This window comes from Tursiops truncatus, chromosome 16 (genome assembly GCF_011762595.2).
Source record: "Tursiops truncatus isolate mTurTru1 chromosome 16, mTurTru1.mat.Y, whole genome shotgun sequence".
Lineage (NCBI taxonomy): Eukaryota > Metazoa > Chordata > Mammalia > Artiodactyla > Delphinidae > Tursiops > Tursiops truncatus.
In genome coordinates this window covers 24,668,045-24,695,369 of record NC_047049.1, presented here as the reverse complement: position 1 = coordinate 24,695,369, position 27,325 = coordinate 24,668,045, and the positions used below count along the sequence as shown (strand labels likewise).

The 27,325-nt window shown below is 51.0% G+C and overlaps 1 protein-coding gene across 6 annotated transcripts in view; it reads right to left on the bottom strand.

Moving 5' to 3' along the window:
* Nucleotides 1–26,230, bottom strand: part of SH3PXD2A (SH3 and PX domains 2A) — a 240,037-nt gene extending 213,807 nt beyond the window's left edge. For 5 of the 6 annotated variants that reach the window (XR_004522555.2, XM_033842084.2, XM_033842085.2 and 2 more), the window contains exon 1: nt 26,091–26,227. Coding sequence is in view for 4 of the 6 variants with exons in the window: in XM_033842084.2 (XP_033697975.1) it covers nt 26,091–26,162 (72 nt within the window). In the remaining 2 variants the exon portion in view is untranslated. Of the gene's footprint in view, nt 1–276; nt 414–26,090 lie in introns of all 6 variants that reach the window. The other variant, XM_033842081.2, reaches the window with a different exon arrangement.
* Between the last annotated feature and the right edge of the window lie 1,095 nt (nt 26,231–27,325).

Genomic DNA, 27,325 nt, shown 5'->3' with positions numbered 1-27,325 from the left:
GTGGTCCCGTGGTTAAGACTCAGCACTCTTACTGCTGAGGGCCCGGGTTCCATCCCAGGTTGGGGAACTAAGATCTCACAAGCCGTGCAGCGTGGCCAAAAAAAAAAATAAAAGATACGATGTCAAAGAACAGTTATGATTAATTATCCATTGAAACGTTCAGGCCAGAAGTTGGATAGGGAGTCTTTTCCCTATAATTATCCCCAGCAAATAAACCCAACTCATTTCCGTTTGCAAACAAGGCTGCAGGCATTTAAACAGAGTTAAATCCCAAACCTGGCTTCTGTGAAGACAGCAACATCCGGGGAGGGTCTGCAGCCCACCTCCAACCGTGGGCACACACAGGTGAAGCAGTACCTTTCAGAGGCCATTTCTGGGGCATTCACAAGAATGGCCGTTGAGGCTTGGAGGCACTGAGCAAAGGGGGAAAACAAGATAAGAAGGGCTTATTTCAGATTAACTTGAAAAACAAAGGAGGTTTAGCTTTGAAAAGCTGGCTGAGTTTTTAAGATAATGGAGAAAGGTTTTAGGTTTCTGGTCCCATTAGTGAGAACTGGGTGGGGAATTACAAAAAGAACTTTCATTACAGGCAAGGGAGACGGGCCAGGAAGGAATAATATGAAGACATTAAAACTCACTACATCTTCCAATCTTGGTTGGATTGGTCCATGGGGAGAAATGCCAACAGCCTAGAAGGCCCTCTCTGGAAAGGAGAGAGGAAAATGACCTACTCTTCTGGATAACACCAAGTGTTGGTGACGGTGTAGGGAGATGAGAACCGTGGTTCACTGCTCGTAGGCTTATAAATTGTACAGCTCTTCTGAAAAGCAATAGGGTAGTATTTACTTAAACTCAGTCTGTATAAGCCCTGTGCCCTAGTGGTCCCACTCCTGGTACACGTACTGGGGAAATCACTGCAGACTGTAAGGGCTGCAGCCTACAGGGACGTTACTCTGCAGCAATGTTTGCAGGAGAAAGTGTTGGAGGCAACCTCAGGGCCCAGTAACAGTGGGCAGCAAATAAGTAAAATGTCAGCATGGAACACCATGCTGCAGTCAGAAGCAATAAAGTGGCTTCATACAACAACGTAAATAGATCTTACAAACACCGTATTGAGTAAAAAGGGAAATCACCAAACCAAACCTATAGCACAATACCATTTATGTAGATTACGAACCACGCTCACGAACAGCACAACCTATTTTCTGAGGATACATGGGTTTATGTTAAACAGGTTAGAGGGGATGCATAAGCGGAAAAGGGATAGGAGTGAAGATTAGGATTGAAGGGGAAAAATAAAAATAAAGCAGGAGGAGGCCTTTGCAATGTGATAAGGTACAATGAACTGAAGAATACGATTAACTTAACTTGCTGCACCTGAGGGTAGAAAACCCAGCATGTGACCTACTCTTTGGGGAGGGAAACGCACGATACAGGGCAGGATGAACAAATATTGATGAAGTGCACACTCCAGGTCCGCCAGAGCCCTGGTCCTAAGGAGTTTAGCATCTGGTAAGTACCCTGGAGCTTAAGGATGGGCCCCTCTCTGTCCCTCCTCATCCTAAGTGTCTGGGTCAGTGCTTCACATACGCTTGTTCAATTAATCCTGCAGAGGAAAGAAATATGTAAACCAGTAATTATTACAAGCTAGGAGTGGAGGAAGCCCATCTGTCTCATGTGGACCTGGAAGGCCCTTTAGAAGACACATCTGAGATGAGCCTTAAAGGATTTCGGTAGGTGAGGGGGCAAGTTCCAGGCAATGAACATGGCTTTGGGGCAAAGGTGCAGAGAGAGATGCTGGGTGACCGCAAGGTGACCGCTCTGGTCTAGGCTGGCTGCAGTGACCTGCAGAAGCCCATCTAAGCTGCCGTGTGGCCTAGAATTAGGGTGATAGAGAGAGGAGTGCAAGACGGAAGCGCAAGGCTAATGAAGCTATGGGACGGGGCAGATGCAGACCCAGGGCAGTGGTTCCAGCACTTGGCTCATCAGCAGATGCTCCTGTGGAGCTTTGATAAAGACATGAACTTCGGGTCCTGCCCTTGTGCCAGGCTACCTGAATACTGAATCAGCCTCCGGGCTTGTAGCGGGTGATCCCAAAGGAAGAAATTCTTCACCAGCTTCCCAGGCAGATCTGGGAACCACTCATCAGCAGATCACAGAATCCAGATGGAAGTCAGGGGAGGAGAAGTCAAATGTCACTCCCAGATTTTGACTCCGGGGACTGGAAAAATGGGGGTGCCATTAATTAAAATACTGGGCAGTCAGGGAGTAGGATGAGGTGGGTGGCGGAGGACAGACTTACCTTGGTGAGAAGGTGCTGGCTGGCTGGGGACAGAAGAAGGTCCTCCTGCGGACACAGATCTGCCCAGAGGTCACAGATTAAGTGGAAAAGAAGGTCCAGAACCAAAGAGTATGGAGAGAAGAAAATGGAAGCACAAGGCTTAGTAACTGGACAGAATCTAGGGAAACACCTTTGTTTAGGAAGTGGAAAGGGATTATCCCAGGAGATAAGAGGAATGATGAAAAGTAAGGAAAACCAAGACACAGAAAGACCACGAAGCCAGCAGCTGCGGTGGAATCACAGCCCTCTGGTGCTACCTTCACTCTCTGGGTCCATCTTCCTGACTACAAATCCCCTAAAGAGGCTGTAGGTTATAGAGGCTTAATCTTAAAGCAGAATGGAGTCAGCCTTGCGGACAGCCTGCAGCCACCTCCCACCGGCCTTACGTTACAGGTGACTGGTCTGGACGCCCAACGAGGGCTACTGATTTGCCTTTTGTTTCTTTTACTCTAGTTCAGGGGTTCTGACTCTGCACAAAATTGCATACAAAGTGCCCTCGACACTGAACTGGACGGGCAATTTAAGGGATGTTCAAAGGTAATTTTGACCCTCCTTGTTGGCTTGAGAGCCTGACCCGCACATCAGATGAGGCTACACCACACTGCCATCCCCTCCCAACTGGTCTTCCAGTTCCTCCGGTCTCTGGAGTCCAATCAATCCTTCACACCACGTGTGCGGTTACATCTTTAAACACACACTGGGTCGTGTCAAGCAACACCTCCAGGGGCTTCTCCGGCTTGCAGGGAAGTCTGAACTCCCAAGCGTGATGTTCCAGCCCCAGACCCCAGTTTCTCTTCACACCCCAAGTTCCCACTTCTGGTCTCCTCATGGCTCCCCATCATCTGTCGGCTGCTCTACCGCTGCCTCTCCCGGGGAGGACCTGTCTTTCTCTCGTTCCCCCTCTAGTAACCTAAAATTAAGAGCACAAGCTACAGAGGCCAGGGCACCTGACTCTGATTCCCAGTGCACCAATCACTGGCTCTGCCACCCTGGCTAAGTCTCTTTCCTCTTTGGTAAGATGGGGATGAGTTAACGCACCTACCTCACAGGGTTGTGAGGATTAAATGAGATAACACTCAGAAAGCCCTCAACAGTGCGGGGCACAGAGTAAACAGTCCATTAGACATATACATGTGCTCATGGGTACACACACATGCACACGCACTCATGTGCACATCTGCTACTGTATCTCCGTAAAGCATTCATTTCATGCTCGATGCTCTGCTCTTCCTAATACATGATAAATCCCACCCAAGGCACTGAACAGATAAGCTCTACTCCCAGGTGGGGCTCACCCAGTGTGGTGGGCTCTGGGCTAATTTGCATCTAATTGTTACTTTTGCTATTTCAAGAGTCACTCGGTCAAATTCTGTGCTGGAATCAAACCTATGTTAAGATGCCTCTGTCTTTCTTGCCTTTTTAAATTCAGATTTAGACCCAACTTCTGTACCAATGAACCAAGGCACCTCATCCTGAGCCTCCTTTTTATATATCTCAATAAATATAAAACGAATTTTTATTGATATGAATTACTGCTTTACTCTAAATTTGCAAAATCATTAAATAAACATATAAAGAAGGAATGCAAACATTTAAACATTAGTTTTTAAAATTTTTATTAACTTACTTTTTAATTTGGGAATTGTATCATTTTTTACTTTGAAATTTTGTTTTCAGATTTTTTTTTTATGTGGACCATTTTTAAAGTCTTTATTGAATTTGTTACAATATTGCTTCTGTTTTATGTTTTGGATTTCTGGCAGAGAGGCATGTGGGATCTCAGCTCTCCAACCAGGGATCAAACTCGCACCCCTTTCATTGGAAGGTGAAGTCTTAACCACTGGACCACCAGGGAAGTCCTGTTTTGTTTTTTTATCAATACATTTCACCGGAATATAAACTCCCCAGGACAAGGATTTTTGTCTGTTTTTGTGTACTCATATAGTCTCAAACCTAGAACAATGCCAGGCATGTAGTAGGCATTTAACAAATCTTTGCTGAATGAATGAATGAACAAACGAAGACTACATGTTACATATAACAAATCCTTCCACACTCCATTCAAAATAAATAAATGCTAAAATTCTATCATTTTTTAAACAAGAGAAACAGAAACATTATGGATAAAGTTTAAATCCCTTATTCTTCTCCCAGGCCCATTTCTCTCTCCCCATCCAGAAGCAGCCAATGTCATGAATTTTTTTGTGTGTATCCTTCCGGTCTGTGTTTTTATACTTTTTCCACAAACGTATGTAAATATATATATAATACACTATTATTTTGTGAATAATTTTTAATTTATAGAAATAGTATGAAATTTAGATAAATTATATTTACATAAATGGTATAATAGGTAATATTCTCTTGCTTGCCTTTTTCACTCAATATTGTTTTGGGGATCATTCCAGGTTGAAACTTATAAATCTTATTCACCTTAACTGCACAGAATTCCATCATATGAATATACCATATTTATTTATCCATCTTCTTCTCCTGGGCATTTGTATTATTCCAAGTGGTAGCCATAGTTCACAGAATATTCCAGTTCTCTTCCTTCTCAGGCACATGGTAGGACTGTGCTTCCATCAGCAGCATATGAGGTTCCCCACTTCCTCATAGTCTAACCGACACTTGGCATTGTTAAGACATTTCACCCTGTGCGTTCCAACGGGGAATCACATAATCTCTTGAAGAAAACTGCTAAGTAGTATACTCAAGGGTATAGAATATATGACATACTCTTGTTGACCAAAAAGTCCTTTACGTTGTGTCTTTTGCTTTTAAACATTACTTTAGGGCTTCCCTGGTGGTGCAGTGGTTGAGAGTCCACCTGCCAATGCAGGGGACACAGGTTCGTGCCCCAGTCCGGGAGGATCCCACATGCCGCAGAGCGGCTGGGCCCGTGAGCCATGGCTGCTGAGCCTGCGCGTCCGGAGCCTGTGCTCCGCAATGGGAGAGGCCACAACAGTGAGAGGCTTGTGTACCGCAAAACAAACAAACAAACAAAAAAACCCCCACATTACTTTAGCCTGATGCTCAGCCATAGATTGGGAAGGATGGGGATGCAAGATAATACAGTGTTCCTAAATTGATTCACAAATATCAGGTATCCACAAGGGTCTTCACTGGAAGTATCAGTTCTCATTGTATGGATTTAGACACAGACGGAATAGGAAAATGGATTAAATGTGGACTGACCTACTAAAAACAAACCCCAGACACTCTTACCTATCAGTGTCGCTTTGACAATTTATCCTACAAAAATAGTAGCCCATATATACATACATATGGATGCTTAGGGCAGCACTGTTTATAATGGCAAAAATAAAAAAGTTGAAAACAATCTAAATGTTCATTAATAGCATAGTTTTTTTTAATTATGATTTTTTTCTATCTACTTCTTACTTCAAAGTAAGATGATAAATTTCCATATGGTTTAAGATTGTTTTAGATGGGATTTTGTTACTTGCCTCCTAACGGATTCCCAGTTTTGCACTGGTCCAGCTCCAGCTAGAGGAGAAACAGATGCAGTCTGACTCCACACGCAAAGAACTCCAAAACACTTGGCGACTTCCCCATCGGCTGCCCCCAAAAGAGAAGTCCCATGACCCTGTGTCTCGAGGGAAGAGAGCCTGACCAGGAACCCAGCAACTTTCACCAGAACTTGGTAAGGGGGCTGGGAAGTTAGTCAACACTAAAAACAAATAAAGACGCTTTGTTGTCTCTCTCCCCATCCCCTCCCGGAAACAGAGTCCAGGGGGAACAGATGAGTAAAGACTTTGCACAGTTTCCACCCTGCCCCCAAGCTGCTGACCAGGCCAGAGGAAGTAATGGGAATAAACTGCAGGCGCATTCAACATTTCCTACAAGATCCAGCCTCAGCCGGTTTCAAAACAGGAGAGGAGGAGAGAAAAATCTACATGCTCCAAAGGGCAGAGAGAGGAAATGCCCCAGTGGAACCTGCACTCAGGACCGCAGGCCAGCCCTGCCAAAGTCACGGTGAGGGTTTGTGCCCAGGGCTCCTGGGCCAGCAGGGAATGAGTCAAGCTCACGCTATCAGCCATCAAAAGGGCTGATGGTGGATGAACTTTGAAAACGTTATATTAGTGAAAGAAAGCCAGTCACAAAAGACCACGTCGTTGATGGTTCCATTTATATAAAATGTCCAGAATAGGCAGATCCATAAGGATAGAAAGAAAATTAGTGGTTTCCAAGGGCTTGGGACCAGTGGGGGTGTGGGGAGGGAGGGTGGAAGTGATGGCTCAGGCATACTTGCTGCTTGGGGTAATAAAAATGTTCTAAAATTGACTGTGGTAGTGGTTGCACAATTCTATGAATATACTAAAATGTATACTTTAAATGGGTTGGTTGTATGGTATGAGAATTATATCTCAATAGAGCTGTTCCCAAAAAGGGAGGGGGGCTAAGAGCATCCGTGTGGGCCATCTACTGCCTTAACGCGGGGAGCTACACGAGGATGCCCAGCTCCCGCTGTTTCCTATATTTTTATCCTTCATGATGCTTCGATGCCAGCCACCAGCTCTATGAGTTTGTGGTACTTTTATTATCCCTATTTTACAGATAAGGAAACTGAGGCTCGGGGAGATTAAATAATTTGCCCAGAGTCACGTGGCTTGTGAGGGACTTGGCCTCGCCTGTAACTGCTGCACTCTAACCCATCCTAATCCACGTCAGCAGAGAGCCAAACAAGTCCACAGCGTTAACACTGTATTAGGTTAACGCCTAATATTAATAGCATTGGGGCTGGGAACTTAGTAGAGGATGGCTTTTGAAAATCTGGGCTGCTCAGGCTGCCTTGCGTGAATCCACCTGCTTCCCTGGGTTCATCCTGGCTGATGTTCGGGGGATGTGGGTGGGGCAGAGGTGGCCCTTTAAGGTTCTCAGGGACAGTGGCAGGAACTGTCGCTCCTGAGGAGTTGTTTGGAGTCACTGAGCTGGCTGGGTACCAGGGGGCCCTCTCCCAGCAGCTCTGGGAACCCAAGCGTATCTGAACCCCATGAATAAGTCCCAAATGCCCCACGCAGACTACATCTGGGACCGAAGCTTCCGTGGGATTCCCTACTGTCTGATGTGAGTTCCTGTGGGTGGGAGCAGCCAGGCAAGCCCAGGGGCCCCACTGCCTCTGTCTGCCAAGAACGCACACTGACGAAATGGCCACCCTCTCTTCCTTCCAGGAATCCAGGTAGGGAAGGCCTGTTTCTCTGTGCGTCCCCTTATTAGGGGTTAGTTCACATAACAGGTAACACGGACAGGTCCGCATTGCCCCAGCCCCACACACCTGGACACGTAACCGGCTCACAGTAAAACAGGAGGGAGATGGACGTTTGCTCTTGGAGGATAAAACCAGGCGTAAGATTCCTTACCCAGCAAAAATGTGTACATACCCTCTCCTTGAGGCCCAGGGGAGGAACTCAAGGCCTCTTCTAGCTTCCCTTCTCAATCCTCCCTTGCTTCTAGAGTCTCTCCTCCATCCCCACCTCCCCCCACCCCCGCCGGGTCACAACTCTTTCCTGGGATCAGGTCCTCTGGCATGTCTACACCAGCCTAGTTCACACAGCCCTGCCTCACAGCTTCCTGCTCCTGCAAGCCTTCTTCCGGGGCCTCCTCTGAAGCTAGAAGTCATGTTTCTAGAGCAAGTGTCCTGGATGGAGAAGAGGGCCCTTTCTGCACGTGCAAAGTCACGGCAGAATCCCACCCACCAGCTCACCCCACATGGGTGGAGGGGGCAGAGGGGTGGAAGTTCAGAGGTTGGTCAGATCCCAGTTCTGCTACTCACTAGCTGTGTCACCTTGAGTGAGTGACTTAACCTCCCTAATTCCTAGTTTCCTTGCCTACAAAAATGGGAGTAATACCATCTTTCTTTTGTGAGCGTGAAATGAGGTCTGTGTAAACCTGCCTGACTCAGAAGAGGCACTGGAGGAAAGGAGAAAAGGTAGTTAGGGTAAGTATATGTGAGGGTCTATGATTCCATTTTATACTAAAATCTAAGTATTTTGGGACCCCCTAGCCTGACCGTAAGGAGTTCTCAAGGATAAAAGATGGCCCCAGGAATATGCCTGATGGACAATGACCCAACAGCTTGTACTACACACACACACACACACACACACACACACACACACACACACACACCACACACATACCACACACACACACCACACACACACACACACATACACACATACACACACACATACACATACCACACAAAATGCACACACATATAAACACACACTCTCAAATAGACATATACTAATACACCACCCAGATATAATCCCCAACACCCTGCAACACACACACGATATCCCCAAATACACCCCCCATAACACACCAAACACACACACAGACATTACACATCTCCAAATACACATGCATTCTACATGCAAACACACACACACACACACTCTCTCCTTTTTTCTATTTTCTTAAAGATGCTTTCATCCTCTATAAGGACACCCAGTCTCACCACAATTTCAAACACTATCACAAGAAGCTTTAATGTTCGTAATGCCTAACTCCCCACCAACTAGCCAGATTACAGCAGATACAAACGACAGTGTCTTGCTCACATCATGTCACCTTGTACCTGGGCTCAGAGGCCAGCAGCCCCCGACCTCATTTCCTCAGACACTTACACTGCTCCTCCCAGCCTGACCTATGATGGATAAAGATACTAGATTTCTATTTATCCATAAGTCCCTTGTTTGTTTATTTCTTTCCTGAGGCAAGTTTATACAAGGTCAGATTCCCACGTGTCCAAGGCCCAGCTTCTCTCCGTCACGTTTGCATTGACTGGGCTCCTTCTCTGATGAGGCCCCCAGAAGCTGCTGTATTGATCAAGTATTCTTCAGCCCTGTCCACAATGACTCCTGCCTCTTATTAGCTTAAAAAAACCTGCATCGAACAAGGATCCTGACTCTTCTATAACAAGAACCCCAGGAACCTCCAGAAAGACAGCACGGCCTGGGGAACTGAGTCACGGACAGAGGTTCTCAGTCCTCGCTCCACCACTTGCTAGAAGGAGGAGTTTGCTATCATAGTTTGGGTTCATTCCAAAGCAGACCCTGAGACAAGGCCTTGGGTACAGGCTATTTATTAGGGAGATGATTCCCGGAATCCCAAGTGAGGAGGTATGGAGAGTGAGACCAGGAAAGGATAAAGGCCGATAAAGGGCACTTAATGGCCAATTTACTGCTGTGGCCACTGGGGCTCAGTCCTGCTGGGGATCCTCTGAGGTTCTGGCTGGAAATCGCCTCCAAACTGTCCCAGTGGAGAGCAGGCAGCTGAGATATCAACTCCCTGGGATGACAGGATGACGGAGTGACAACTCACCTCCGCCCCCTCCCCTGGCCTTCCTCAGCTGCACCTGCTCGGGTAGAGCACGTTCCCGTGGTGCCCTTGCTGGAGGGAGCCCTCGCCCAGAGAAGTGAGGCGGGGAGAGGCGACAGCGGGGAACACTCGAGGAGGGGAGCTGCCAGCATGCTGGAAACCGCTGCAGGTGAACTCAGGTGAGCCCAGGGCATACGGGGCGGGGCATCGACGGTGTCCTCCACAATCACAGAAGTCATGTGCCTCTCTGAGCCTTTCCTGTCTGTGAAACAGGAAGGAGACCTACAGCCCTTCTCAGCAGGTCCCTCAGAGGCAGCAAGACTGTTTGTGAGGAGCTTGACAACCTGGGATACTGACGGTCCCGGCAGGAGGCACCGTCACCTTCTGCATGGGCAGCCCCGCTGCAATAAACACCCAGAGGCTGCTCGTGAGGGGAGAGGTGTGGAAAGAGTGTAATTCAAGGCTCCCGGCCAGAAAGGTCAGGCTGGAGCCCACTGACCATCCCCCTGGTCCCCTTGCCAAACCACAAGGCTGTTTAAATGGCCACCATTTAAAGGAAAGGAGAGTGACTACTAGATGCTGTACCCTGTCTTGGGTTCTTACAATGACCCTACGAGGAAGGCGTGGGCACAGTCAGCTGAGGAAACTGAGCTGAGAGGGGTCAGCAACTCGCTGGCGGCACTCAGCTAGGAAATGGTGGAGTCAGCTTTGGAACACTTGTCTGAATCTTTACACCCCCTTCCTCTAGAACATGCCACAAGCTCCATCCCAGATGCCTCTGTCACAAACCCCAGGCATCTTCTCAAGGCTTCTATATATATATCCGTCAGGCCTGGGCTGATAGGAAGCAGACTGCACCTGCCCTGCCAGCTCAGATAACAACAGTAACCCTTAGGTAGCACTAACTCTGCCCCAGGCACTGTTATAAGTGCTTTTATCAGCATTTTCTCATTTAATCCTCCCAACGATCCTATGAGGAAGGTACTATTATTATCCCCATTTTTCAGAACGGGAAACTGAAGCACAGAGAGGCTAAGTGACTTGCCCAAGGTCACACAGAAGTAAATGGGAGAGGAGAAACTTGGATTTAGGCAATCTGGTTCCAGAGCCCCTGCTCTAAACTACTTTGCCACATTGCTCTCGAAAGTGCAGACTCAATCTCCCCACAAGTCTATCAGAAAGGGTCATCCCTGAATGTTGGGAATGGAACTGCCATTGACCTCTCTCCTGGGGCAAGAACTGGCCAAGAGCAGCATGGAGGAGACAAGACAGCCGGCCCAGCCACCTGTTTAAGGACCAGGCTCCTGGGGAGACAGTGCAAATGCTCCCTGCCTAGTGAGGGTCTCTTTACCAGGGCGTTGGTGTGCCCACAGCGGCATGTAGCACTGAAGTTCAACACAATTGGGGTCAAATGCCTTTTTTTTCCTTTTTGAGAATGATGACTTTGGGGTCTGGATGCTCTAAAGGGGGTTCCCAGTACAAGCTTTCCACAAGGGAGGGTAATTGCAAGAAACAGCCAAAGAACACAAGGGTTTCCCAGAGTACGGAGCCAAGGCAGGCTGGCCCACGGGGACGTTGTGGAGATCACATGAAAGAACATCTCAGGGCTCACACGTCAGCAGAGAAAACCGGTCAACACCACGGGGGATCTGCCCAGCAGCTGAAGGCAGTCCATGGCCTCGGACCCGGTCTTCTTCCCATTTCTTATGTTACATCAGCAGAACCACTGCCAAGTAGAACAGACATCCCAGCTCTCCTTTCTCATGCCTCCGTCCTGCTTTATAACCAGTTCTATGGTACCGCCCCCCAACCCCCAGCCCCTCAAGTGGAAGTTCTGAACGCAGGGTAGAAACAAAGCCAAGCAAATCAGATACAATGGTTAGGGGAGGAGTAATCCTGTTAGCGCTCGGATGTGCGCCTGTGGACGACTCTTTTAGGGGACGCTGCCTTATCTGTCAAAGGGAGCACATGTTATTCCATTCACTGAGCTCCTACTCTGTGCTCGGCACAGCTCATTTAATCCTCACCACCAGCCTGGGAGATGCTTTTATTATCCACGTTGTACAGATGAGAAAACCTAGGTGGGGAGAACTCCAGCACCTGCCCCGAGGGCACAAAACTCCTGAGTGCCAAAGCAAGGACTCAGATCAGCCAGTCTGGCTTCAAGGGCAGAAGCCAGACAGCACTGCCTTGATAGCACTGGTCTCAATCCTCACGGGATACCAGGATCTAGAACCCATGGCCGGATTTTACAGAGAAGGAAATAGGCTCAGAGTTAGGCTGCTTGCCCAAGGTCACCAGCTAAATGGCAGAGCCAGGAGCAGAACCGATGTCAGACTCTGGAGCCTGAGTTTGTGACCACCATGAGGACCTGCCTCCCTGCAGGGCACGAAGGGACAATGCCAGTGTGCGGCCAACAGGCCAGCACTGCCTGGGAGAGGGCATGCCAGGGCACACCAGCTGGCCAGCAAGGCAGGCTCTGGAGGGTCCCCAGTGCCCCATGGCATTAAACCCAAAGAGCGGGGCAAACGAGAGCTACGGGCTGTTGACAGACTGGCAGCCGACAGAGACGATGCAGCCAACAGCTGCTGTTTATTTTGGGGCCCAGGGAGAGAGGAAGGAATGGTTAAGGCCCAGCTCATTCCCACAATAAACTGAACAGGGCAGAATGGGGAGGGTGCCCCCTCCCAGCTAAAGCAACATCCCTGGTCACCTGCTGAGCCTGGCTGAGCTGAATGGCCTAGGTGTCAGAAACATCTTGCCAGACGCTCTAATCTGGCCTCTCCACCCACAGATACAGTGCTCCCCACCCCAGCCGCAAGTGCTGGACTTGTAAATGGCCCAGGAAGGCAACCATGCCCGGCAAACCCACCCCCTGCAGTGTCAGGCTCCAGGAGCAAATGGCTTTTCCTGTCTCAGGAACAAAGAGGGGCCGCTCCTGCCTGCCACCAGTGGCTTCGGTTCCCAACTCTGACACTTATTGACTGAGGTCTGTGGACGGCCAGGCTAGGCTGTGGCAGCCGGGCTGGCAGGATTCCCTGGAAGGTCAGGACGTAAGAGGTTTCCCGAAGGACTTCGGAGCCCCACTGCCTGGCTCTGAACCCCAGCCCTGCCTCCTCCTAGCTTATGGCCATTGGTAAATTAACCTGTGTCTCTGTTCTCTCATCAATAAAGTAAGGACCATAAGAGTGCTCTTCTCGGGCTTCCCTGGTGGCGCAGTGGTTGAGAGTCTGCCTGCCGATGCAGGGGACACGGGTTCGTGCCCCGGTCCGGGAAGATCCCACATGCCGCGGAGTGGCTGGGCCCGTGAGCCATGGCTGCTGAGCCTTGCGCGTCCGGAGCCTGTGCTCCGCAACAGGAGAGGACGCAACAGTGAGCAGCCCGTGTACAAAAAAAAAAAAAAAAAAAGAGTGCTCTTTTCATCAGGTTGTTGTAAAGAGTAAAGTGCTTAGAAGAATGGGTGGCACATAATTCGTACTCCTAATATCACCATCATCATCGTCATCATCACCATCATCAGTCAGCCTGGAAGTTTCCTTCTCACTATGAACACTGGAGGACAGTTCCCCTGGCTGCTACACATGGAATTTAAGTTCCCAGGCTAGCCCGTGATATAGGTGAACTAGAGACATCTGGCTCTTGGTGCTATAATTCCATCTACTCCATGGATGAGTAAGGTTTTGGTGGAATGGCCTGAGAATCTTACCACCATTCACAGTATTATAATGATAGGAATATATATTCTACATTTCAAATGACCAACTGCCACAATTGTAAGTTAAAAGCTGTGGTTCTTTAAAAAATAGGAGTGGGGTAGGAGGAAGGGGGTTTCATAGGATAAAGCCTTCGTCTACAGGTTTATTTCACTGCTCAAGGCCCTACTGTGATCCAGACCATCAGCTAGCATGAGGCAGGGAGTTTAAAGATGAAAGGATGCGGAGGCTGCTGCCTCTGCAGGAGCTCCCCACCCTCTAGCTCCCAGCTGGAGGGACTGCTTTCAGCATTGGTGCCTTGCACACAGTAGGTACAAAACTAATGTTCAGTTAGTGAAACTCCCTGAGACGTGCGCTACCTTCGGGGTCCTCAGGTGCTATCCAAGCCGTTGCTGATGGAGGCTGTATTTCCCCACAGAATCCCTCTTGGGGGGTCAGGGTCAAACCCCAAACAGTCCCCAGAGCGACCTCTCCAGCTGTGTTTTGACCAGTTTCTGTCTTCAGCAAGTCAAGAGGACGCCTCATTGCTGAGCAGAGCACCCGGCCTGGTGCTGGGAGGGACACAGGCACAACTTGAGCTCTTTAGCTGCCTGACCTCACTGCCCACTGCTCTCCCTCTTGCTGATGCCACTGGGCCACACCAGCCTCTTGCTCTTCTCTGCAAAGGCTAGAGGCACAGTCCTACCTCAGGGCCTTAGCATTTGCTGTTCCCTCTCTCTCAACCATTTTTGCTCCAAATGGCCACAGGCCTCACTCCCTCTCCTCCTTCAGCTCTTACTTAAAAGTCACTATACAGGGGAGCTGTCCCTGGCCACACTCTATAAAATAGCACAGCAACTCCCATCACCACTGCCATTCCCTGTCTCCCTCACCTCGCTTAGTTTTCTCTGCAGCATTTATCCCCCTTCCAGCACACTACATATTTCACCAGTTTTGTTTATTATTTCCCTCCCCCATCAGAATGTGAGCTCCAAAAGGGCGGGGAGTTTTATCTGTCCTGCTGTGTTCCCAATGCCACATAGTAAACATTCAAATGTTGACTGACTGATTGAATGAATGAATGAATGAATGAATACAAATAAGCCTCAGATTAAGGTCCACCGCACAATGGGCTTTTCCATCAATCAGGCACAGGAGACACAGGCTTGCCCCAAACTGAGCAACCCAAGGCCATTCTTGGTAAGAGTTACAGGAGAGGTTAAAACAATAAACTTTGCAAAAATTCACAGACAGAAAACATTGTAAGATGAGAAGTCTTGGAAGCTTCTGGGAGGTGGCAGAAACTAAGCAAAACCATGAAGGATGACCAAGATGATAATAACCACAGCTGCCATCCATTGAACACCAGGCATGTCCCCAGCACCATGTGGAGTAACAACACCAGGCATGTCCCCAGCACCATGTGGAGTAACAACCAAATGGGCTAAGTGCTGTTGTTATTACTACTATTATTCTCATTTTACAGATTAGAAAGTTGAGGCCCATGGCAGGGAAGAAATTTGAACAAGTGAAACAAGGTAGTAAGGGCTTCAGAGCCTGAGCCCATGTATCAGGGGCGTCGGTGCTCTGCTCCCATCCTCTTGCCCTCAACTTCCAACTGCCACTACCTGAGGCCCTCTCGGGGGCTAGCTCCAGTTGCCAGAGCCTCGTTTAGCCCGAGCAAGCAGCAGGCTGAAAGTGCCTGGGAAATAAACTGCTCCCTGCTCCCAACCACAGCGCCGTGCTAGCCACCATCCTTGGGGACAGGACGTAGAACCCCCAGCAGCTGGAGCTTCTGAAGGACCAGGCTTTTAAAAGTGCCTCTGGACACGAGATCAAGGGGAATAAAAATTTGAATCCCAAAATAGAGGCCAGCCCTTGCTAGGGAGCCATTCTAGGTAGCAAGAGGTTTGTTATCTGATCCCAAATACCAGCTCCAACCACATCACATGTTAATGGAGGGGGAAGGTCAGAGTGGGCAGATGACCAGGATTTAATTCAGACCCTTGAAGTTTTATCAGGGACCCACGTGATGTGCTTCCTAGTCTCCCAGCCTCTCTGGGAAGCTCTCGGGAGACAAAGCCACTATAAAGCTGCAGGGCCCCAGCCTTCCAAGGGAAGGTCCACTGTGCATATGCCCTTTGGGCTGACTTCCTTTCTTAAGCCCAGGGCAGTGCCGTCAGCGTTCCATACCCTAGCACAGCCACAGATCAGGGACGAGACTCCCATGGGTGCATGCAGCAGAGGAAGAAATACAGCCGCGGAGACCAGAGTCTGAGGGAGGGCAGAGAGTGTAGAGAAAAACCCAGTGCAGCTAGTTTTGATATGTGTGGATGCCTCCAGCTGAGGGCAGGGAAAAAAGAGAAGTACTCCTACCTAGCAACCTAACCTTTGCGGGGTGGGTAATCCGTCAAACCTGCAGGGAGCACAATGGAACCATCGCGGGCTTTCATCACTGCAGAGACCTGGGCGCAGACCCTGGCTTTCACCCTTCACGGCCACGTGATGCGGGGCAAGATGCTGCACCCCCCGAGCCCCTGCTTCTTTGGCTACGCAACAGGGGTGATGCTCAGGGTGGCAGTGGGGATTAAAGAAGACGGTGGATGAGAAGCCCTAGCCCCGTGCCCGCACCTAGAAGGGCTCCACGCACACACTCTCCGACCCGACTTGCCCACTATCCCTGCCCAGGAGCTGCCACAACCAGCACTCATGGGGAAAATGAGGCTGCTTTTCTCCAGCTGCCAATGAGCGATGACTAAAGTAAATAATTAACCCCGGCTTGAAACCAAAGTCCAGACATTGTCCTATTACAGGCCTCAGCTCTGCGAGAGAATCATCAGTTTGCCACGCCACCGGGGCTTAGACCAGCAGAAATCCCTGGGCGGCCACCTCTGCAAGCCCTACCCTCACTGACAAGTGACCGTGCCCCTTCCGGGTTGCCAGGCCCTGTGCTGAGAGCCCGATGAATTCTGCCCAGGAGGCAGAATTCAGGAAAGAGTTTCGCTCTCTCAGAGCCCCACTGCCAGCACCATGCCAGGCCAGCCAGGCCTCCCTCTCTGTTGCTACAAAGAGAAATTCTCCCACACAGGCAAGGCCCTTAAAATAGCCCTTTGGGTCTGGGCCATCAGGAAACGGAATAAAGCTGGGTCAGAATGGGGCCTACCATGAAAGAGTTTACAAAGCAGCCGCTTCAAACAGCAGAGACAACCCCTTCACGCTCAGAACCCTTAGGTGGGCAAAGCCAGCAAGGCAGGCTCTCTCCACAAAGAACACTATTCCCCAGGAGGACGATGCGCTGGGCCGGCAGAAGCTCCCCAACCCCCAACCTGGGGCAGCCCAGGAGAGGGACCAATGTGCAAGTCACAGTGACAGGGTGAAACAGGCACCGCCTGGGGGTAGGGGCCCGAACACACCTGGCTTTGTGCTTGACTAACAATGCAACCTCAACTTTCTGAACCTCGGTCTCCCTATGCATAGAATGGGGTTAAAAATGCATACCTTCAGGGCTGTGTCAGGACCAGAGATTATAAACAAGAAGCCCAGCACAAAATAGGGATTCAATACGTGGTAGCTGTTATGATAATGGCGCCCATGTAATAGAGGTCAAGGTCTCCTTTGTTACTGAGTGAGAATAGTCCTGGAAAAAGGAAAACAGCCAAGGCTCTCTACGGGGGACCACGCAGTGATAGGCAGAAATACAGACTGGCCCGCACCCACGCCATCCCTGACCCTGAAAGTTCACTATCTTGGGCAGCACCCCACCCCCACTCCCTGAGTGATCCATTTCTGTCAGGTCTGGTTCACACTCGAGGGAGTCCAGAGACAGACTGGAGGGCCCAAAACGTCCTACTGCATAATTTATGCTGCACTGACACACACAGAGGAAGGAATCCTGCCCCAACCCTACCGCCACCTCCTCCCAGGCCTAGGGAGGGTGGCTTCCTCACAGGCAAAGGGAAATGACAGCAAAGGGCCAGAGAAAGCAGCTGAGGGAGGGGCAGAAAGCACAGCTGTTTCCCCTTTGCTAGCTCAGCCCCCTGGATGTCACTTCCTCCCCCCAGGTAACAGCCGGGACAGATGGGACTGGAAATAGCTCTGTCTCTTCCATTCACAAAACTGACAGGCTTGGAAAGAAGCGAAGCGTAGTTCCCAGAGGTGGTTTTCTAGAAAACATCTTCACTGGGGCCTAAAGTGGTCCTGAGTCAACCCTGGCTATAGGCTTCTCAGGGGGCGTAGTAAGGCAAGGAAACCTTGTCTAAAAATTCCCTGGTGTCAGGAAAAGCTTCTTTTTGTAAAGCATCCCCTTCACCAATGATTAGGAAACCAGATTGAGGGATCTAGGACCCCTTCACATAGCTGTTTTCTCTGGGCTCAGCGTTTTCCAAAGCAGCTTTCCTCTCCACCCTCCCCTCTACAAGGCAGAAAGGAAGCAGTCAGCCCATTTACTGGATGGGCAAATGGAGATCAAGTGGGGAAGGTGACATGTGGAAGGTCTCACACCTTGAGAAGCCAACCAGCCAGGCCTCAGGTGGAATCGCCTTGGGGCCCGGTCTCCCCAGGTGTGGCATGTAACGCAGGGCTGGCTGCGAGGCTTCCATGGGGACAAGGCCAGCTTTGGAGTCAGCAGGCCTGGGTCATTGCAGGCGCCTCTCCACACGCAGCTTCTTAGCTGTGTGGTGTTTGGCAACTCCCTTAAGCTCTCTGGGCCTCAGCGTCCTCGCCTGCACGACATGGATGCCAGCAGTAACTACACACTTCGGCGGGCTGCTTTGAGAGTTTCCGTGTAAAACTCAGCACGTAGAAAGCATTCAGAACTGTTAGCTGTTATTTTTATTATTACATTTTCCCTAAAGAATCAGGCTTACTGGAATATCTGGCAGTGGAGTGAGGGTTAAATAAATGAAGAGGTAGTTTGAAGCACTGTCTTTATAACTAAAACAGGTTCAGAGAGATGCTGAAGTAGAAGACAACGTTGGCCTGAAAGTTTCAGGTAACACTGAGACCTCATCCGGGGCTCCCAGCAAGCTGTTCGGTATTAGCCTCCAGACCCTCCAAGGACGGGGTCTCCTCTCTCTTGCCACTGGGGTGCGTTAGCGGCAGCGCTGCGGTTGGGGGTGGAAATGACTGCACCGTGACCTCAGGCCCTGCCAGCGGGGCCCTCCACGGATGTGGCCCAAAGCAGCTGACGCCTCACTCCTTGCTATTCCCCTCCCCCTCCTCCGCCCTCCTTCCCCAAGACCTCTGGGGTGCAATCAACTTTTATGAGGCAGCCTGACCCCTCGGAGTAAGAGCTATAAACAGAGAGGGGCTGGGCTGGGCCTGCAGCTAAGGAGTCCCCAATGCAAATGGGCTTTGTGACCACCTAGAGGGGTGGGATAGGGAGGGTGGGAGGGAGGGAGACGCAAGAGGGAAGAGATATGGGAACATATGTATATGTATAACTGATTCATTTTGTTATAAAGCAGAAACTAACACACCATTGTAAAGCAATTATACTCCAATAAAGATGTTAAAAAAAAAAAAAGAGTCCCCAACGCAGAGCTACAGAAACGGTTCCATGTAGCTCTGTTCCCACCACGGCTGCAACGACAATCCTAGAGCCAGCTCTGGGGCCCACCAGAAGGGACCCACGGTGACAATCAGCTCCCCTTCCCCTGCAATCCTTGGGAGGAACAGAAGGTGCGGAGGTGTAACAATAAACTCTGAATTCCCTCGGCTGGCCTGTGAGACCCTCAGGAGCCGGCCCACCCTTCCTCCCCCATCCTTCTGCCCCACCTGGGTTTTGTCCACGTTTTCTTTGCACGTCCCGCCTCCGGCACCTTTGTTTTTCCCTTTCTTGGAATGCCCTTCTCCTCTTTTTCCCACCTAAATCCTACTCTTTCCCATCCAAATCCTAATTACTCCTCAAGGCCTAGCGTGAAGCCTGCCTTCGCCAGCCAGTCTTCCCTGAAAACTCCAGTTCACAGAGAGCTCCCCCTTCTGAAGCTTCAGGACTTAATCAGTATGAGAACAAATCCCTATGTTGCATCTAATAAGTGCCAGGCACTGTTCTAAGGTCTTGACGTTTATTAACTCGTTTACCCTTCAGCACAGCCCTTTGAGCTAGGTCCTATTTTCCCCTCATTTTGTTTTGTTTGTTTTTAACAGATGAGGAAACTGAGGCACGGAGAGAGAAGTAACTTGCACCAGGTCCCACGTAGTAAGTGGTAGAGACAGGATTCTGGCCCAGGGATACCAGAGCCCAGGGGCTCTCCAACAACACAGCCTTCCAGATACACGTCATCCTCTCAGGAGGTGCTGCCCGGACTCCTCGGTGATTTTCATACCCCTCTCTCACTGACCCAGCTCTAATGGGGAAGAAAGTAACAAGCTCACAGACTCAGGTGTCAGAGGCCAGGGTAAGAATCCCAGCCTTGCCACTGAGTGAGACTCACATAAACTCTCTGGGCCTCAATTTCCACACCTGTAAAGTGGGGATTAAAAACACCTACCTACTTCATGGGATTGTTATGACGCTTAAGTAAAATCCCCTCTGAAGGGTCTCTTCTGCACTGCCCGGCACACAGTAGGTGCTCACAGATGGGTTCTTTCCCTTCCCCCTGCACCTCGACATCCTCGCTGGACTCTGCTCAGCACCTGCTGCTGATGTGACCTGCCTGGAGGTTACTCGGGGGCATGAGAGGGGCTTGCTTGTGGCTCACCGTCCCCCCTCCCCTCCCCTCCCCCTGGCCCCTCCCTTCCCCCAGTCCCCCTCCCCCCTCCCCCCCACCGTGCCCCCTTCCCCCCCTGACTCCACTATAGGTAGCAGCAGCCCGGCCTGGGCATGAAGTCACTCACAGCTCTGGGAATCACCGCTTCAAATGCTCATCACTCTCCTGGACTCTTCCATTACTTTTGGCAACGGCCATGGCAGAGAGCACCTCTGGCCCTGGCTCAGAACCTCTTTCCAATGCCAGTATTTCCACCTCATTTCCCACACACACCCCTTGTCCTTCCTTCTCCCTGGCTCGCTGTCCTAACCCATGATCCCTTTCCCGGATTCTCAGAACTCAAAAGAAGTGTGACTACCGTATGTATAACTCTATTATTTGTTTTATTTTATTTAATAAGGAGGCAAAAGAGAATAGAGTTTCCTGTTAGACTTTTTCTGGCCAAGAAATAGTCTGGTCAGTGACTCAGGCTGAGGAAATCAGAAGGCAATTTCCAGGGACCGCTGTGCAAACCCCCAAGTCAGAAGTCCTAACAACACTGCTCTAATTCACTGTCTCCACTGGCGATTAACTCACGCTGGCCTCGGAATATCTCTTTGGAAAATGCAGCAGCTGGCGCTTATATTTCTGGAGCTGGAACCGGTCTCCTATGACATCAAATAGGTTTATTTTTCCCTTCCCTTCGCCTCCCCTCTGCCTGCCGCCACACATGGTGATTCCAATCCTGATTTGTCCCCCCAAACCCTCACTCGGCTCTAAAGAGGGCCATGATAAATGGCTGGCTGTGCTCCCTCTTCCAACAGCCTTGAAGGATGTGGTCGGTTGTTCCATAAGCAGGAATCCTTGTCAGACCTGTGAATCACCCCTAGATCACTTCCCTCCTTGGAGAAGAAGAAACTGTTCTTGCGTGTGAGAGACAGACAGAGACAGAGAGAAAGAGAGCAGGCAAGAGTGCTAACCAATGTGTTGCACTGACCTTGGGGCTAGGATACTATTTGACCTTGCCCTTACCTGCAACACCTCTCTACTCCTCTCCCCCAACACAAGTTCCTTCCCTTCTCCTTCCCAACCGACCAGGAAGCCATCACTAGGGCAGCTCCAGGAAGCTCTCCAGGTCTGAACAGCTGCTCCTTGTTTATGTGCTTCTCTCCTATGTTGGGTGTTTTCCACGAGGCATGTAGCCCACTTTCCCATCAGACTATGAACAGCTGGGCCTTCCTTTTTTGCCTCAGTCTTTCCTTCTCTCACAGCTTCACCTATTTGATCCTAAATGTACTCAAGTGTTTTGGTGATAAGGAGGACCAGATGGAAGCTAGTATACGTTGAGTACCCATGATGGAGGCCAGGTACTAAGTAGAAGCTTTGCCCCAAATTATCTCAGATCAATTTCCCCAAATCCCTGTGAGGTTACAGGTGAGGAACCTGAGACCCACAGTGACTGGCTGCAGGTTGCACACCTAGGAAGAGTCAGAGGTGGGATTCAAACCCTGATCTGCCCACCACCACTCATTCCACAGTGGGACTGGCCTGAGAAGATCCTTTCCGTACTGCAGCTGCACACCCTTCCTCTCATGGGGCTGGATCCTCTAAGGGCTTAAGAAAAAAGGAAGCGCAGAGAAAAGAATGGGTCTGGGGCCAATTCCTAAAAATGTAGCTCCCAGGACCAAGACCCGAACCTGCAATGCTCTGAACACACAGAATGTATTATTTCCACAGGGTGGATCCCTCATTTATCACAAGCATCACTGGGGAGCAGATATCATCTTGGATTTGTTCCACTCCCCCTGCCTCACAGTGACCTCCTCCATCACCCGTCACACTCTCACCTCCAGGACACAAGGTGCACGTCCCACACAGCGAGCCAGTCCTCAAATACCACATGGCACTGCTCTCTCATCATGTATACCTGAGCCTGGTCTCCCCAACCAGACTCCAGTGGAGGAGAAGGGCCTCACTGTAGGTTCATAGCTTCCTCTGGAGGTAAAGTGACCTGAGTTGACCCAGATCTGCCTTGTACTAACTGGGAGACCTTGGGCAACCTCGAACCTCTCAGTTCACCCATCTGTATGAAGGAATCAAAGACATTCGATGAACTGCAGGAATTACATGAAATCATGCACGCTAAGCGTTTGGCACCATCGATGGTAACTGCTAACACTGGCTATTATCTGCATTCCCTGAAGAGCCCTGTAGAGGACCAGAACACTCATGACTGATATTTGTCTGAAATAAACAATCAGGAAAGGAAAAGACTGTGAAAGCACAATGCCTCCCAAATCCAAACAATTTCTTTTTTGTTTTAGATGCACGAGCTCCTCTCCAACACCAAATGACTTGACATACACCTACACATGCTTGTGGGTACAAAGGATTATGTGAACTGGAACTCAATCCTATGGAAAGTTTTCAAAGGTATCTGCAGTTTGCAACCAGCACCATCAGGATCATTTGAAAGACAAGTGGTCTGAGGCCAAAGACAGTTTACCTAAAGGTCTCCCCAGGGGCAGCTCATAAAAGCTAAGAGAGGAGCCCAGCTCCATGCAGGGAGCCTGGCCTAAGCAGCAGCTGCCCATCTTCCCCAAACGCACCCCAAGCAGGGGCTTGACAGAGGGGAAGGAAGCCAAGGGCTGACAGCACCACTCAAATGATGGAGGTCACTTGCCTGCCTTTCATAAACAGACCAAAACACAAGACCCTCAGTGTCCAGGCAGCTCCCCCACATCACGGGGACAAGCATGCCTTTGGCTGGATGTCCTGAGAAGACCTTTGCAGTATGTTCCCAGCATTCTGGGGCCAGCAGGGCCCCTCCTGCTTGGGCCCCAGGCCTCTCATCAGCTAGCTCCAGCTAACGTGCACGTCCCATAAAGCGGCTCTGCTCTGCAATTTGCCAAACCGCAGACTCAGAATTCACCATCAGTGGAGGAGAGGCGGGAAGAAGGCATGCTTCTTCAGCGTAAAGGGCTTCCAGAACATACGTGACTTGGGCGCAGTGTGTCCTGCCTGCTACCCACACCAGCGCGCCTTGCCCGGAACACCTGACCTTCTGGTGTGTGGTGTCCACCACGTCAAGGCCGAGAGAGGAGGCGATCCTAAACTTCAGCGGCACAGCCTCCCCAGCATGCTCCTCCTGCCCTGTTGGCACTGCCGACACTTTCCATTATTGGCCCCCTCTCCTTATGTTATGCACTGATGCCCCAAATGTGCAGGAACCTCTTGCTATCACCAGATATTTGGGCTCGTCAACCCCAACCAGCCTTTTACGGTATTTCGATGAACCCAACCCATGACATGGGCAGAAGGCCAGTTAGACCCAGGTGCTGGGACTAGCTGTGTCACAAGTGACTTTATCCCATCTGGTTCTCAGTTTCCTCATCTGTAAAAATGAGGGGGTGGAGCCTCATGAGTCCTCAGGTCCCTGCCAGCTCCACAATTCCATAACACGCAATACTCTCTCCTTTAACTGTTTTCCCACAACCTGGGTTCAGGGCTCTGTATGGCCCCATCTGCTCGGTGACATCACTCCCGGCCCCAAACATAACGTCATTGATTCTTACACGGGAAGTGGAGACGTCCCAGAAAACACTGTCCATAAAAAGGGAGGAAATGATCATTTTGAGGGAATTGGACAGGACTTCTTTTGTATTTTTCACACAGAACAAGTTATTATCAATCTTAAAACCCCAAAACTTTCTTCCTTCTTGCCAGACCATTAATAGCTGCTTTTCAAAAGTGCTTTCTTAGTCAGAATCACGCCAAGCTACCATTTAATGAGTGCTTGTCTTGTGCCAGGAACTGCGCTAAGTGCTTTGCATGTATGATCTCATTTAATTCTCCAGACAACCCTCTGAAGTAGATACTATTATTATACTCACTTTAAAAATGAGGAAACTGAGGCCCACGGAGGTTAAATAATTTGCCCAAAGCTGCATAGCTAGTCAGTATCTGAGCCAGGCTTTGAACAAGAGCCTGTAACTCAGAGCCTCAGCGCTAACCACCTCTCAATACTGTCTGCATAGGGCCCCCCGTCACTTTAGCAGCGCTCCTGACCAGGAGTGCATCCTACATCTGTAATCCTGGACATCACTGGTCAAAGCTAAGATTTGATGTTTCACCTAAAATCCAGAGCCGGCACCTGCCTGGGTCTCAGAACAGAGTGCCATCTGTTGAAAGCAGTGCCTACCTTAACTGAGGACTAGAAAAGAACCCCTAGGGGGCTTCCCTGGTGGCGCAGTGGTTGAGAATCTGCCTGCCAATGCAGGGGACACGGGTCTGAGCCCTGGTCTGGGAAGATCCCACATGCCGCGGAGCAACTAGGCCCGTGAGCCACAAGTACTGAGCCTGCGCGTCTGGAGCCTGTGCTCCGCAACAATAGAGGCCACGATAGTGAGAGGCCCGCGCACCGCGATGAAGAGTGGCCCCCGCTGGCCGCAACTAGAGAAAGCCCTCGCACAGAAACGAAGAACCAACACAGCCAAAAAAACAAACAAACAAGAAAAGAATAATAAGAAAACCAAATGACATTCGAAATGTTTATTTAAAAAGTTCAGGACAAAAAAAAAAAAGAACCCCTAAAACTTAGCCTGCAACATTTGAGAAAAGAACTTAGGAAAGCTGACTTCGTAAAAAGTGCTGGGATGTGCAAATGGACATCTGTCCCCAGGGGAGGGTGACCACATGGTGACCCAAGTCCTCCAAAAAGAGCTTTCTTGAAATGGCAGGGCAAGATGCTTGCTGAGCCAGTAACACAAAAGGAACAGCTCTCCCACCAGCACCCACGTCTCTGTCCCACCAGGAACCAGACTCCTTGGTTTACCTCCTCCCCAACCTGAGCCCAGGCCCACTTATTCTACTATAAAGAAACCCAAAGATCAGAGCCACTGGGGATAAAGACAGAAAGAGTAGCCTGAGGCTGACATTTGCACAAATCCCAGTCTCCTTCCAACAAGGAATTTCAGAAATCAATGTGCTGTCCAGGGCAGCAACCAACAGCCTGTTTTAATTGTTAAAATTAATGCTTTGAGCATTCTAAATGCTCCTTTAACTGACTAATTTGCAAATAAGATGCAGTCCTCCGGCTTTGGATGCCCTGCTGTCTGTCTCTTCTATCTCAAGAACAGGAGCAAAGCCGCTAGGACTGGCATTCTCAGGCGTCAAGGACACAGTTTACTGTGGGAAGGATGGGAAGACAGGAGGGGCTGAGATGAAAGGGGGACGCGTCCCACAGGCCAGGAGCTCGGCTCAATCAACCTTAGCCCCTTCTCATTAAGTTTGGAGAAGGAAGGGGGAGGGGCAGCCGGCTGTTCCTCGGAGACCACAGCAAACATTTGCCTCCTCGTGTCTGGAGATGGAGCATCACTTAAGAGGAAATGAACCCAGTTAAGGGTCATGTCCAGAGGAGGGATAAAAGGAAAAGCCACAATTCTCCTCACACCGACGGACACAAGGACTTTAAGAAGGAAATCAAAGCTCAGGGCTGAAGGTGGAGGTGGGGCAGGGGTGCGGCGTCATCCCTCTGCCCCCAGACCCAGGCCTAGGGAGGCAGAGAACGGAGCAAAAGTGGGAGGCTCGCGTGAGGCTTCCTTCCCCAGGTCAAGCCTCTGAAAGCATCTCGGTCTGTGTGAGCGTGAATGACCCGAGTCCCCAGGGAGGGCCGGGAAGATGCTCTTTCCCAACGGAGCTTCCCAGCGAGGGTTTGACGAACGCTCCCCCCACCATCCTTCAAAGCTCAGGCGGACAGATGACTTCACCGTTGTAACAGACAAGGGCAGCCACTTGCCAATTCCAATGCCAAAAAAAGAAAACGGGCGTGGGGGGAGTGGAGGAAGGTCAGAAAAGGCTTCCCTGGAGATCACAGCCCTGCGAAGAAACTCTACCGCCGAAGGCTGCCCTGTGGGCAATTAGCCCCGGGACTCAACAGCGCGGGTAGGGCAAGGGGCCACCCAGGGCCCTCGGGGGTTCCTGGCCAGGCCCCGCGGGGGTCTTAGGGGCGATACTCACATAGTGCTTGGAGGGGTTCCTCCGTTTCTCCACGTCCACCACGGTGGCATCTTGCACGCAGTAGGCGAGCATCTTCCCCCACAGAGCGAGTGGCGCCCCCCGGCGGCGTCACCTTCTCATCCTGGTCGACCTCCGGCTCCTTCTCCCGCTTCCCAGGTCCCCGGCCCCCACGCCACCCCGGTCCGGCGCGCCGCTGCCCGGGCTCCCGGCGCCCTCAGGTACGGCCGCGGAGCGGGGACGGTCGAGAGCGGACGCGGACTCCGTGCGCCCGGGCGGCTCCCCGTGGGCCTGCCGCGCGCCCCTTCCCTCCAGCGCCGCCTCCGCCGCTCTCCGGCTCGCCCGCCAGCTCTCTCCGCCGCCCGGTGGGTCCGGCGGGAACTGGCGGAGCAGAGGAGGGGCGGGGGTGTGTCCCGCCGGCGAGAGGACGGGGCGGGGGCCCCGGAGCCTGCTGTCAGCGCGCTGGGGAGGGGCCGGCGGCGCCCCTTCGCCGCGCTCCGGCTCCAGGGGGCTCGGCGCTGGCGGAGGCTGTGGGCGCAGGAGGCGGAGGCAGGGCCGGGCCGGGAAGGGAAGGGAAGGGAAGGGAAAGAGGGGAAGCGTGCTGGGAGGGGCTCCGGGCCCGGGGCGACGGGGAGGGGGCTGCAGCCCGGCCGGAGCGCCAAGAGCTCGGCCAGCGGCCTGGCGCGGCGCTGGGCCACTTGGCCGGGCACGGAAACTCAGGGTGGCTTCGGAAGGAGGAGGGGCAGGGGGAAGTGAACCCAGCGCGCCCTCACCCTGGCTTTCCGTCTTGGAGCGGATTTGTGCCTTCTGTCCCCACCTTTACGGCCCCCTCCCACTCCTATTCCCCAGATCGCTTTAATGAAAAGTAGTTTATTACCCCGCTGTTACGGCCCAGGCCCTCCAAGGAGGAGACAGGAGTGGGGAAAGAGCCGGCATTAAATCCTTCAAGCCAGAGCCTTATCTTTTGATAAACCACCTGCCCCCCTGCAGGTTACAAAGGGTAGATTCTCCCCGGAAATGTGATCGATCCGCTGCCTGAGTCGTTTATCGATCTGGGTCTGGGTAACCAACCTGTGATATCATTTACCAGTGAGGTTTCAAGACTGTAACAGCACTGCCTTAAGCCTAGGGCTTCCCTGGGACCCTCCCCAGGCAGGCTAGGAGGGAAGAGAGCACACAATGGTGAGAAAATCCACCACTGGGTTGGGGACTGCCTCATCACTGGCCCCAGGCTCTGA